Source organism: Phoca vitulina, unplaced genomic scaffold, assembly GCF_004348235.1.
Source record: "Phoca vitulina isolate PV1807 unplaced genomic scaffold, GSC_HSeal_1.0 scaffold54, whole genome shotgun sequence".
NCBI classification, from domain to species: Eukaryota; Metazoa; Chordata; class Mammalia; order Carnivora; family Phocidae; genus Phoca; species Phoca vitulina.
The window spans coordinates 1604053-1617583 of NW_022589757.1; the positions used below are offsets into that span (position 1 = coordinate 1604053).

A 13531-nucleotide genomic window follows, 5' to 3' on the forward strand; every position below is an offset into this window, starting at 1 on the left:
TCCCTCTGTCCCTCCCCCTGCTCATACGCTCTTTCTCTCTCTCTTAAATAAACAAATCTTAAAAAAAAAAAAAAGAAGAAGAAGACTGTTCTTCTCCCTCCCACCAAGCAAAGCAGACTCCAGTCAGTCGCCCAGGGACTCCCGCCCGCTAGGGTGGGAATTGAAAACTCAGACTACGTACCGTGCCATTCATGACATTGGTGCTTTTAGAGGGTGCAAAAGGAAGGGTTAGAAGAAGCATCCACTCAAAGAATTACTGCCACTGAAGAAGCTTAGCTTCAGGAAGGATAACTGTCTTGCCAAGGTCACACAGCTCTGGAGCGGGGACTCAGATCTACATTTTATGACTCTAAAGCCAATGTTTCTCTCACTGAGTTCTAATTATTGTGTACAGGTGCTTGTTAATTGCTAATTAGAACATGCAGCAAGTTGAACGTGCTTCAAGTGGTGAACATTCCTTCCTTACCTTCTTCCCCAATCTGTAATGCCCATGGACTGGTTTGTGCTTGAGAGAAGAGTGAATGCTCTATTTTTAACCACTGTTTTTCCACTTTATGAAAGAGCCACTTTTCCCCTCAAGTTAAATCTGAATTGCTTTCAGTTGTTTTTGCCAAAGGAGGTGGAAATTGGTTCCAGAGAGATGTTTCCTCTGAATCATAAGGGTTTTGAATGATGTTGTATATTAATCTATTAGTCCCAGTACATTCTCCACAAACCAGAGTATCTGTCAGGGCCCTGCAAATATTTGTTCCCCGCATGAATTTAAATCTCTCTCGTAAGTGCAGACACTGTATTTGAACCTCATTCTGCCTGAAAAACAAAACACAGAAAAACCTCTCCTTCTTTTGAGACTCTAGAGTTACTGAATTACTGGAAAAGTTTGTAAGTATCCAATAATTTTATTTCCCATCCTGTTCTCCTCTCCCTCCCATCCAATCTAATTAGACCTTGCAGGAGGATTGGATAACAGGAAGTCCTGGAAAGCAGATTGCCTTTCTCCTTTTCCTTTTAATGCGAACCATCTGAAATTAGCTCAGTGCAAGAGTTTCAGCATCCAGTGCTCGTGAGCCGAGTGAACACATCTGTTTAAGTGTCTTGGAGACAAAGTAGATCTGGACGGCTGCATCTTATGTTGGAGCCTGATAGAGCCCCGTGGTCTTTCCCAAGGGGAGACAGCCTTGCTGGATCCCAACCGTATCCTGTTAAGAAACTCAAATTTCTCATCCACCATTGGCACCTGACAGGTACGCTTCCTACTCTGAAACCCAAAGGAAGCGCTTGGCCGGTTCAATGGGATTGTGTTGAGTGGCACCCTTTGATGTCATGGTGAGATTATCTCCTATCATCTGGCACCTCTTTTTTTTTTTACTGCTAAGGGAATGGCGCTAGGGTATTGATGTAGCAGCTGTATCCGAGGGAACTTAAATGGCCTCACTGATCCACTCAGGGTCAGATGGGGACAGGGACCTCTGGGCCAAGGGAGCAACAGGAGGCTCAGGATGATGTTAGAGGCGGAAGCCAGGAGAGTCAACACAGCACACCCCCAAATTGCTGTGATGCTGTTGTCAGGGAGCGGGGGTCCTGAGCTAGTGTGGGATTTCTTATGCTGGGGAGAGTTCACATTCATGTTCTAGACCCATATCAGGGCATCGGCCAATTCAGGCAGCTACAGTGGAAACATTGCCCTTTCCCACATAATCATGATGTAGAAATATTAGAAACAAGTCGAGATACAAGCGTGGTGTGAAACATACAACCTTCTGTTTCCTTGGTTGAGATTCTCCTTCCTATTGTGGTGGAGTCAAGGTGTTTTATTCTTGTAATACTATTACCTGTGGATTGTAGATCACTCCTCTCTCGTCTTTCATTGGTTGCCAGACACATACCGGTTAACTGATCATGCTGGCACGGGTAAGACAGATACAATCGGGTCACGGTCCCTCCAGAAATTCTGAGGCGTGCTGGGGACACAGGAAAACCGACCATTAAGGGCAGCTTGGTGCTAAGAGAAGTATGCAGAGTAGCCGTAGTGGCTCAGGATGGCTGGGTTAACTCAGAGGGCAGAATTAGACACGATTTCCTGAGGGAGGACTTTTGAGGCCAGTCCTAAAGGGACAAATGGGAAGAAGACCAAAGAAGTGAATAGAAGCAGTGACCCAAGGGAAGAGCAGAACCTGCAGTCCGGGTCCTCCCAGAATCCAAGGGGAAGAACTCCAGTTGGAAGAGTAGGTGTAGGGGCAGTAAGATAGAGCCCGGGGTGTGCCACACTTGGGGTGGCCTCTGAGAGGACAGAATGGGGGTGAAGAAGAAGGAACCAAGTATCGGGAGAACTGACTCTTGGGGAGCAGTTTACACCCAGCCCTTGGGGCAGGGGAGGTGGTGAGGGGAGGAGCTTGAGAAGCCAGAGAGAGAAGGGAGAGACTCAGGAGACTCATTCTTACCAAATCCTGAGAGCAGCTGGTATAGGTCTGCCTCAGATGAACTGTTGCCGTGTTTTTACGGCCTAAAATGAAGCCAAGCTCTTGACAGACTTTTCTGGAGCTGTGCAAGAGAGCGCTCACCAGAGGTAGAGCTCATATGGCTCTACACTACTTTCGCCCCTGGAGCGGTCAAGTGGAAGGAATGGTGCTGGGCGTCCACACCAACTTCCTGTACGGGTGAGGGAGCTGAGGGCCAGGAAGAGGAGGGCTTGCCCGGGACATTCAGCTGCTCAGGGCAGAGGTGCTGCTGGTGCTGGAACCGACGTGTCCTTACTTATCTTCATCATTTCCCAGCAGAGTGAACTTCCTCAGGAATCCGTCTGCCTGCAGTCAGAACTATTTTTCTCATTTGTAGAAAACTCAACAGTAGCACATCTGATTTAAAAAATATATATATAGATGTGCGTAAAATGAGTATTTCCACCTGTTGGAAACAAATTTCAGGGCTCACCCCACTCAAACCCCATTCTCACAGTAAAGCTGAAATTCAAAAAGGAATTTTTTTCCCTAAGTGACTTTGTCCTGAATGATAACAAGTCTCTTTGATATGTTTGGATAAGAAATAATGAAATAAGGATATAAATTTACTACTTTTATACCTCAAGGGCTGTAGAAAAGAACACACCAATAAACTCTTACATTTACAAATTGAAAAAATAGATTTAAATTATGCTTCCCTACGTCATTTCTCTGTTTATGTACATGTGTCTTATATATATATATGTGTATATATATATATATATATAGGAATACGTCTGTATATGAATACATACACACACAATTGGATGTGCCCCTTCCTGGTGTGGGGAGAGGGGAGACTGACCCTACTGTGGAGACAGTCTCAGGAGAAGTCACAGAATGGAACAAGATAGTCGATGGGAGCAAGGTGAGTCGGGAACCCAAGGGTGTAGTGAATACTATCTCTCATCATAGTGAGACACTCCAGGGAGTTGATGGTTTGTTGTGTGTGGTTTCTTTTTTTAAAGATTTTACTTATTTATTTCAGACAGAGAGAGAGTGTGAGCACAAGCAGTGGGGAGGGGCAGAGAGAGAAGCAGGCTCCTGGCTGAGCAGGGAGCCTGATGCGGGGCTTGATCCCAAGACCCTGGGATCATGACCTGAGCCAAAGGCAGATGCTTAACCAACTGAGCCACCTAGGTGCCCCAGGGAGTTGATGGTTAACTGTTAGTGAATGTATTTTGTCTTGCTCCAATATAGAGTGCTCTCAGGAGCTATTATTTTTGAAGGTTTGGAGGCAGTTTCAAAGCTTTCCTGCTCCTCTGTTAAGTAGTGACTTCTTAGGCCCAACCCAAAGAACAGCCAGTCAGATTCTTGTGGGGGTTTAGTTGTGAGTATAATTCCCCTATGAAATTGTTCTGTCTTGGGCCCTGGTCTCACCATGCCTGGCGGAAGAGGACCAGATTCCCGATGGGTTCCATGTTGGAGGATCTTTTTTTTTAAAGACTTTATTTGTCAGAGAGAGAGAGAACAAGCAGGGGGAGTGGCGGGGGAGGGAGGGGGAGATACAGGCTCCCCACTAAGCAGGGAGCCTGATGTGGGACTTGATCCCAGGACCCTGGGATTATTACCTGAGCCAAAGGCAGACTCTTAACTGACTGAGCCACCCAGATGCCCCTCGTGTTGGAGGATCCACTGCCCTTTTCCAAGTGCTGGGATTAGGAAGATCATAGGAAGCGTGAGTTGAAGATATTTTGAAGTTACTACTTCCCAGACCTGTCTCACCTTTTGAGCAAGCCTAGGAGAGAAACAAATGGAAATGAAACATAAAGCTAGTGCAAAGAGCTTGAGCCATGAAGCCCAGACGGACTTGGATTTGAATCTTACCTCTGGCAGTTACGGACAGAAGGACGTTTGTAACAGTTACTTAAGTATTAGGGCAGCTATCTTGTGCCTCATTTGTAGATTAGAGGTATGGATGCCATACAAGGATGTTGTGAGGAGTAATTGAAATATGTACAAGGGACATCCAGATCGTGACCAAAAAAATGTCAGTTTCCATCTTGCAGATCCATCCTACAGATGTTTAACTGGGCATTTGCTCCATACAGTTCTCTGTGCTAGGTATGTGGGAGAGGCAGGATCAAAGAAGAAGAGGACCTATATTTAGCTCTAACATGTACACAAACAACAACAGAAGAACTCTATCCACACCAGTCTCCTTGCTATTTCTGGAACATCGGGCAAGCTCCTGGCTCGGCACTGGGACGCTTACTGTCCCCTCTTCCTGGAATTCTTATCTCCTACCCTTGACCTCTCTCCGATCTTCTATATTATCTTCTCAGCGAGGCTTTCCCTGATCATCCTGCCTAAGGTGGAACTCCCTGGGGCCAGTGCTCCCCATCCCACTTCCCTGTTCACTTGTTTTTCCCTCTGATAAATATGTAGTTTATGTGTGTGTGTTTTCTGTCATACCAAGCTCCTCCTACCTCTTCAGTGTAAACACTCTGATTTCTTTACTGCTCTATTCTCAGTGCCTAGAACATTGCATGACGTAGGTACTCGATAAGTACTTTTGGAATAAATGAATGATCAGATGACTTAATTTTAGCTGCAGGAAGGGTCACGTGCCAAGGTCCAGTGGCCAGAAGAACAGCAGGTGTGGTAGGGACTGTAGTAGTTTCCTATGGCTGCTGTAACAGATGATCACAAACTCAGTGGCTTAAAACAACACAAATTTATTATCTTTTAGCAGTTCTGTAGGTCAGAAGCCTGAGATGGGTCTCACTGGGCAAAAATGAAGGTCCTTGGCAGGGCTCCCTTCCTCTATAGAGTCTCCCAGGGGGGATTTGTTTCCTTGACTTTGCTGGCTTCTGGAGGCTGCCTGTACCCCCTGGTCTATGGGTCCCTTCCTCCACCTTCTAAGCCGACAGTGAGGTTGGGTCCTCACGTCACATCCCTGACCTCTTCTGCCTCCCTCTTCCACCCTGAAAGACCCTTGTGATTCCACTGGGCCCACCTGGACACGCTGCTTATTCTCAGGTCAGCTAGCTAGCAGCCTTAATCCCACCGGCAACTTAATTCCCCTTTGCTGTGTACCCTAACATTTGTATAGGTTCTGGGGACCGGGACATGGACATCTTTGGGGATCTATTATTCTGCCTCCTGTAGAGTCTAACAAGTGAGACATTTTGCCTAGAACCTAAGGCTTGAGCTGCCAGGAGTAAAATATAAAACAGGAAGATTTCATCCTAAACAGCCATGATTGTCAAGATTTAATATGTGGGGGAGCTCCTGGATGACTCAGTCACTTGAGCATCTGCCTTCGGCTCAGGTCATGATCCCGGGTCCTGGGATTGAACTCCCTGCTTAGCAGGGAGTCTGCTTCTCCCTCTCCCTCCACCTGCCGCTCCACCTGCTTGTGTTTTCTCTCTCTCTCTCTGTCAAATAAATAAATAAATAAAATCTCTCTAAAAAAAAAGATTTAACATGTGAGCTTTACCTGGAAGGTGCTAGGAAGTTGCTTTGGAGTGAAGTGGTGGAATAGAGGCTTTAGGAGATGAATATGGACTTAGGGCAGGTATTTTGGACATTCATGTCTACCTTTTGAAAAGCAATTAACTTTCATTTCCCTCTCCTATGTATAGAAAGCTAGGTTCTTGTTTAGAATTTCCCCCCAAAAAAGTAGGGTGCACTTATATTGTCCTTTTAAGAACCACCCTGTGATATTATGTGCACACCCTGTATACGCAGAGACCCGTAAAGCCCTGCTACACACGGGCGCGCTCACACAAGCGTACGCGTGTCCTCGTCTGCGCACCCACTGCCTCGCCCTGTTCTTGGCATCTCTTCTCCCCGGCTTTCCGTGGCCCTCTTTTTTTTTCTGCCTTGCCACCCCTGAGTGATCTGTATCTTCCTATCAGGCCTACTCTGGCAGTGGTTCTCACAAGAGTCATTGTATAAACATCCCCTAGGAGGCATGTAAAAATCTCCAGGGAGATCTCTATAGTTTGAAAAAGTCTGCCCTCCCTCACCTTTACCATGATTCCACCATGATTTAATACAACTTCCTCAGATGGTTCTTCTCCCTGAAACCCACTGAGAATTTAATAAATATTAAACACCTGGTTTTGAATGGTTTCTAATGACAATTTCTTAGGCTTTGAGTAGCCTCTTGAAAACAGTCCAGTAGAACTTTCGGTGATGATAGAATTGTTCTATATCTGTGCTACCCGATATGGTGGTGACAGCTACACGTGGCTATGGAGCTCTTAAAATGGACACACAGGAAAAATAGAGGACCTGCTTACTAAACCAGAGGACAGCATTTAATAAACGATAACTCACAATCTTTTTTCGAATTGCTTTTTCAGTTGTTGAGTATCCTCTTTTCTTCTTCTTCCTCTTCCTCTTCTTCTTCCTCTTCCTCCTCTCCCTCCCCTCCCCTTCTTCTCCTTCTTCTTCTTCTAATTTTTAATTTTTGCACAAGTCAAAGTAAGGGGCACCTGGGTGGCTCAGTCTTTTGGGCGTCTGCCTTAGGCTCAGGTCATGATCCCAAGGTCCTGGGATCAAGTCCCACATCAGGCTCCTTGCTCAGCGGGGAGTCTGCTTCTCCCTCTACCCTTCCCCCCTGCTTGTGATCTCTCTCGCTCAAATAAATAAATAAAATCTTTTTTAAAAAAAAGTCAAAATAAGTTCACCTGGGTGTAATTGTACTCCTTTTACTCTTTCCTAGACTCATTTTGATTGATAACTACATTTTTGATTCAAAGTACCTGTAGGTCTCCAAACAAATGATTCTTTCTCTTGCCTCTCTTCCCCTTCCTGATATATATCAGCTATATTAAGATATAATCCACATATGATACAAAGCAGTCACAGTATATAAGTATATTCGCAGAGCTGTGGAACCTTGAGCACAGTGGATTTTATAGCATTTTCATCACCCGGAGAAGAAACTCCATCCTCATTAGCAGTCCTGTCCACTTCTCCCCCACCCTCTTCCCCTCCCTCACCAATTAGTAATTGACTTTCTGTCTGTATGGATTTGCCTATTCTGAACATTTCGTATCAGTGGAATCATACAGTATGTGGTCCTTTATGACTGGCTTCTTGCACTTAGCATGGTGTTTTTAGGGATCATCCATGTTGTAGTAATTCATTGCTTTTCACTGCCAGTAATATTCCGTTGTATGGATATGTCACATTTTATTTATCCATTCATCAGCTGATGGACATTTGGGTTGTTTCCACCTTAGTTGCTAGAATTATGCTGCTGTGAACATTGATGCACAAGTTTTTGGGTGACCATGTGTTTTCCTTTCTCTTGGGTATGTATCTAAGGAGCGGAATTGTTTAGTGATACGGTAACTGTATGTTTAACTTTTTAAGACACTGCCAGACAATTTTCCGAAGTGCCTGCAACATTTCACCTTGCTACCAGTCACACATGAGAGTTTCAGTTTCTCCACATCCTCACCAACACTTGTTATTCTTGTCTTTTTGACATCCTTATAGCCAACCTGGGGGGTGTGAAGTGATACCTCACTGTGGTTTTGATTTGCATTTCCCTGATGGCTAATGATGTTGAGCATCTTTCCATGTGCTTTATTGGCCATTTGAATATCTTCTCTGGAGAAATGTCTGTTCAGATCCTTTGCCCATTTTTTTTCCTTTGCCCATTTTTTTAATTGAATGATTTGTCTTCCTTTCTGTTGTCTTCATTTGGCCTGAACAGGATGCTGATATGCTCACTGGCGATGAGCAAGTATGGAAGGAAGTTCAAGAATCCTTGAAAAAAATTGAAGAACTGAAGGCACATTGGAGTATCCTTTTACCTGTGGATTGAGCCATACCGTTGGGACTGTTGCTTCTTTATTGGTTTGAGCTCGGCGTTGATGAAGCCAAGTCCATGGTTTGACCTCTGTCTGAGCCAGTGAGTTTCATTCTGTTTCATGGTCAGAGGCTGCATCCCAAATCCCAGCCAACAGTTTGGGTAATGGCTAGGGCAGAGTATGGCAGGATCAGCATGAATACCTCACCACCATTAGATAGTAACCAAAACTCATGACCGGTAATAGGACAGTAAGTAGTAGTCTCTATATGTACTAGGTAACAGATTTCTGTATTCCTTTCCTCCCACAACCTACATCTCTAGGAAAGAATAACTTAGAATCCTAAAAAGTTAATATCGACCCTCAGATCTAGAAGTTTCGTATTAAATCAACCATGACTACCATGGCAGAGGGAGTTGCTGCACAGTAAATTTTCTGGGCATAAATAGTAAGGACCATAAGTGGGTCAAAGTTCAGAGTAAGGAGAGAGCGCTTATGCTGGAGGTCATTTGGGGAGGCCACACTGATGTTGTACTGGGTAAGTGGTAGCCAAAGTCAAGGACAGGGTTTGAATGGACAGAGGCTGAGAGGGAGGTTGCTTCCGGTAGGGGAGTTCACTTGAGCAAAAAATGACAAAGGGAAACCCCAAGGCCAGAAGAAATAGACCAAGGTAGATGAAAAAGATAGTGCAAGGTCCTTCAGATGCCTTGGGGAAATTAGATCCCCGACAATAAGAACATCTCCAAATGAAGTTTCTATCTACAATGTTTTTTAAAGAGTGGTACAGAATAGGAGAGGTAGATGCACAAATTGCTCTTGTTTTTAAAGGTGAAAGAAGTATCTCCTGAAATCTGAATGGGGTGGGTTGTTTTTTGCTTGTTTGTTGAAGTTTGGTAAAGAATCTGTAACTGATTACTAAAGGAATGGAAAAGGGAGCTGTGATCAGCCTGAGGCTGCATGAATTCACCAAGAGCAAGTGAGTCTGCAGAGACATGGATTTCTTTGGTAAAGTTTGTATGTGGATTTCAGGAAGAGGCCCAATTAAAAGCAGTCAAGAAATTGATGCTAGATGCTAGCATGGCCAGACAGCTTTCTAAATGCTTGAATGACTCTCCTGAGAAAATGATGCCCCTGGGGTCCCTGTGACTCTGGAGTGCTCTGTTCCCACCTTGGTCCTCTCCTGCCTTTGACTCTGGGCCTTGAATGGAGATACAGAGCACAGGGTCCTCAGATTCCCAAAGGTTATAGGTCGGGGAATGGCAGAGGTTGGGATGACAGAATCCAGAGCTCAAGATCCCCGAAGGCTTGAATGATGCCTGAATCTAAAAAGATGAAATTCAACAAGAATATATATAAAATCTTCTATTTGGGTCAAAGAGTTTAAGTGTGTAAATAGACATCAAGCTTAACAGCAGAACATGTGGAACAATTTTAGGGTTTTAGTACACAGCAAAATTTAATCAAGTTTAAGAGGATGATATAACCCCTCAAAAAGCTACTGCAATCTCGGGCTACATTAACAGAGCCTAGGAAATGAGAAAGGTGATCTGTGAGTCTGATCATATCCAGAGTTTTGGGTCCAGTTGGGAGTAGGGCATATTAAGAAGGATCTAGAAAAATTGAAATAAGTTGTGAGGAATGGAGGCAGGATCCAAATGGAGTTTGCAACCCTGTCTGTAGGTAGGATGGGAGATACTGGGAAAACAGTCAGATCTGGGAAGAAGAGGGGGCCCTTCTTGGGCTCAAAAAACTGTTCTTACTGCAGAGAAGTAGGATTGTTTCCTCTGCTCCCCAGCCATGGAATTGGGGCCCTGGATGACCCAGCCACAGTCGGGTCTCAGCGGGACAAGGCTTCACAGAAAAAGGACTCTGTGCCAAGTGATCTGCCAGTTGCAGCCCACTTTCTGGTGCGTACAACCCTGCCCTCACAACTCTCACACCTGCTTTGGTACATACATACTTGAGGGGCATCAGAGGCACAGTGGTCAACTCTGGGAGGTAAAAGAAGGTTCCACAGAGGAGGTTATCATTCTCTCTGCTTCGGGGAGGCTCTCCACCCCTTTTCCAGCTAGAGCTCAGCTCCTCCCTGGAACAGAATGACGTGTATGCAACACCAAACAAATACCAGGGACTATATTTTTGAGCAAATACAATGTCAGCATCCACTTGGGGGAAAAGCCTCTTAGTTAAAATTATTCAATTTTTTTGCTCACTGGGGTGTTTTATAGGAGAGGGTTGCCTTGTTTGCCAGCAGACAGTTGCCAGGGTTGCGAAGGAAAATTGGCATGTGGTCCCTTCCAGCTTGCGGGGGATAAAGTAGATGTATTCCTATCAGTGGCTGCAGAATATCACATCTGGTTTTTATTTCTAAGGCTTGTCACCTAAAACCTCTTTCAAATGAGTTGGAGCATATATAAATGAGTGGACGAATAGTCATGGAGGTCAAACAACACAACGTTAAAATAAGGCGCAAAGTCTTGCCACAGAAATGTCTAGCGTTGTGTAAGAGACAGTCATTCCTCCTGACAGTTCGTCAAATATCTAATCCTGGAATGAAAAGCCACAGAGGTTAGCCCGGCAATCTGTTACAAAATCAGTGCGTTGCCTGAGATACTGTTCCCCCCAACCTCTGGGGATCCATTCAGCACACTTTATCCATACACGTCAGATGAATACAAAAGAAGTCACTGACTCACTTTTTTTCAATAAATGCACCTTGCCCGAGACCAGAGTCAACTCCTCAGAGACAGGACTCATCCTAAAATTACAGTGTAGTATACAAGAAGTGTGAAATAAAGGCCTTCGGCTGTGCGTTGTGGTGCTTGCAAATCTCACCAAGAAGTCGTGCCTTGGGGGTAGGGTGCTATGCCTCCAGGGGGCCCCCACTGAAAAGAAACACGCATTTCCCATGAGGGTTCATAAAGACGTTAGTCCCCACTCCCACAGGCGGCTTGACTGGATTATTACAAGTGTTTGCTAACATTCTGGAAGGCAGCACCACCGGGTGGCAGGGAGGTTAAGAGGGGTGGATGTTGCGGGGGCGGGGGGGCAGGATAAAGGGGCGCTGGAGCCTGCCCTCAGTTCAGGGCGGGGCAGAAGAGACTGGGCTGTGTGGTGGTGGCGAGGGGTGTGGGTAGATGGGGGTTCAGTCCACTGGACCATTTTCCTTATGCCTAGTCGCCGTCAGAGGTCACGTGGCTTTAAGCGCTCCGGCGACATCCTCAGAGCCTCAGATCTGACCAATGACAGAAGTAGCTCAGATTGAAATCCAGCTTTAGCTCCAGCCAAAGGCTCTGCCATTTCTGCTGCATCTGAAATCTGCAACCCCTTTCGCTCGAGTGGAGTACGGCTCCTGAAAGCAGGAGGATGTGGAGCTGTGCGGGTTGAAGGGGGGTGGGCGGGCCTGTACCTCCCCAGCACCTAACACCCCAGCAGCAGCGCAAGAAGAGAAGTGTGTGTGTCCCAGGAGCCCGCACTCTGGCCTGCAGCTGTGCTTCCATGGTGTTCAGCGGCGGGCGGCGGGGCATTCAGGGCACACTCCACGCTCCCTACGGCACATCCTCAGGCCTCTGGCTGCCTCCCAAAGAGGACAGGGAATACTAGCAGTTTTAAAAAAGGGTGATCACGGGACGCCTGCGTGGCTCAGTCGGTGAAGCATCTGCCTTTGGCTCAGGTCATGATCTCAGGGTTCTGGGATCGAGTCCCGTTTGAGAGCATGTACTCTCAAGTAAATAAATGAAATCTTTTTAAAAAAATAAAAATAAAAAAGGGCAATCACACCAAGGCTCCACGAGAGGAAGTTATGGACTCATAGTGACTCAGAGTTGCTCATAAGTGGGCATTGGGTCTTCTCTCTGTCCTTTTTAATTTTTTTTTTTTTTTTTTAGAGATTTATTTGAGAGAGAGAGAGCAGGGGGATGGGGCAGAGGGAGAAAGAGAATCTCCAGCAGACTCCATGCTGAGCGCAGAGCCCGGAGCCTGTCAAGGGGCTCGATCTCACGACCCTGAGGTCATGACCTGAGCCCAAGTCCAGACTCAGACACTTAACCAGCCCTGCCACCCAGGCGCCCCTCTCTGCCCTTTTTAAACCTGCAGTTTATGTGCATGAGCCCTGTTCTTAATACTATCTTTTACTTTGGAGGTTCAAAATAAGAATATCTTTTTTTTTTTTTTTTTGGTTAAGTATAGGCTTGGATCCCTTTTGTTTTATAATAAAAAAAAACTTCAATATGAGACCCAGTGGAGATGTATTTCTTCAAGTTGCTTCCTTCGTTCGTGCCTGTGGGTCGTGTACTTGGCTTCCTGTGTGCCTGAGGTTCGGATGACACAGAGGCAAAAATGAGCTCCTCCTTTTTAAAATGGAATCCGTCTGAAGTTTCTTCCATTTTAGATCCGTTTTGTAACAGAAGCTAACACAGTACATAATTTAAACTGAACTAACCGAATCGGTAGTTCAGCTTAATACACAGCTGCATTATTTCATGGCTGGCTTTAAAAAGAATCCATATAGGAGTACGAAGAAAGAAGGGTTCTTTGGAAATCCTGATCCCCCAAAGTACAGGCTTGGTTGGAAGATGATTTGTTGATGTAAACAGAATTTGCTTCTCTGAGATGCCACTTAACCGTTTTTGTTTCTCAAGTATGTTTTCAGGCAGCTCATCTGTGTAAAATAATGGGCTCTTCCTTCCCTCCTGTGCCTGGGAGCTCTTCAGCCTTGTAGAGAATCTCATTTTACTTGTTTTCTTGGTGAAGACAATGAATCCTTAACTAAGGTTAATAACAGAGTGGGAACAGGTGCTGGCCATGTGCCAGACGATCATCAGCAGCAACGCCGAACGCCTTCCCGACATCAACATCTACCAGCTGAAGGTGCTCGACTGTGCTATGGACGCGTGCATCAACCTCGGTCTGCTGGAGGAGGCCTTGTTCTACGGGATCCGGACCATGGAGCCGTACAGGTGAGTCACCAGGAGAGGGCCAGAATCGAGGCTGCAGTGTCTTCTCTGGGCCGGAAGACTGACATCCTGAAGTCACTCGGATGGCCACTTTTTATTGCGTGTCCCCATTTTGTTCGTTGTTCCTGAGGCTCCTGTCGCATGTCAGGCTCTGTGGGGGTGTGGAGACTGATGAGATGCTGTCTCTGTGGAGTCGGGGATTCCAGTGTTGTGTGCTGCTTGCAGCAACGAGGCAGAGTGCGGGGGGTGGGCAGCCGCGGGGGCCCAGGGCTCGGCCGCAGCTTGGCCGGGGGGGGCTGTGTCA

At 45.9% G+C, this 13531-nt stretch overlaps 1 protein-coding gene across 3 annotated transcripts in view; it reads left to right on the forward strand.

Moving 5' to 3' along the window:
• The window catches only part of SMYD3 (SET and MYND domain containing 3), a 689934-nt gene that overhangs the window by 576939 nt on the left and 99464 nt on the right, over window positions 1–13531 (forward strand). For all 3 annotated transcript variants that reach the window (XM_032389456.1, XM_032389458.1, XM_032389457.1), the window contains exons 9-10: window positions 8176–8263; window positions 13056–13230. In XM_032389456.1, the coding sequence (XP_032245347.1) occupies window positions 8176–8263; window positions 13056–13230 (263 nt within the window). The remainder of the gene's footprint in view (window positions 1–8175; window positions 8264–13055; window positions 13231–13531) is intronic.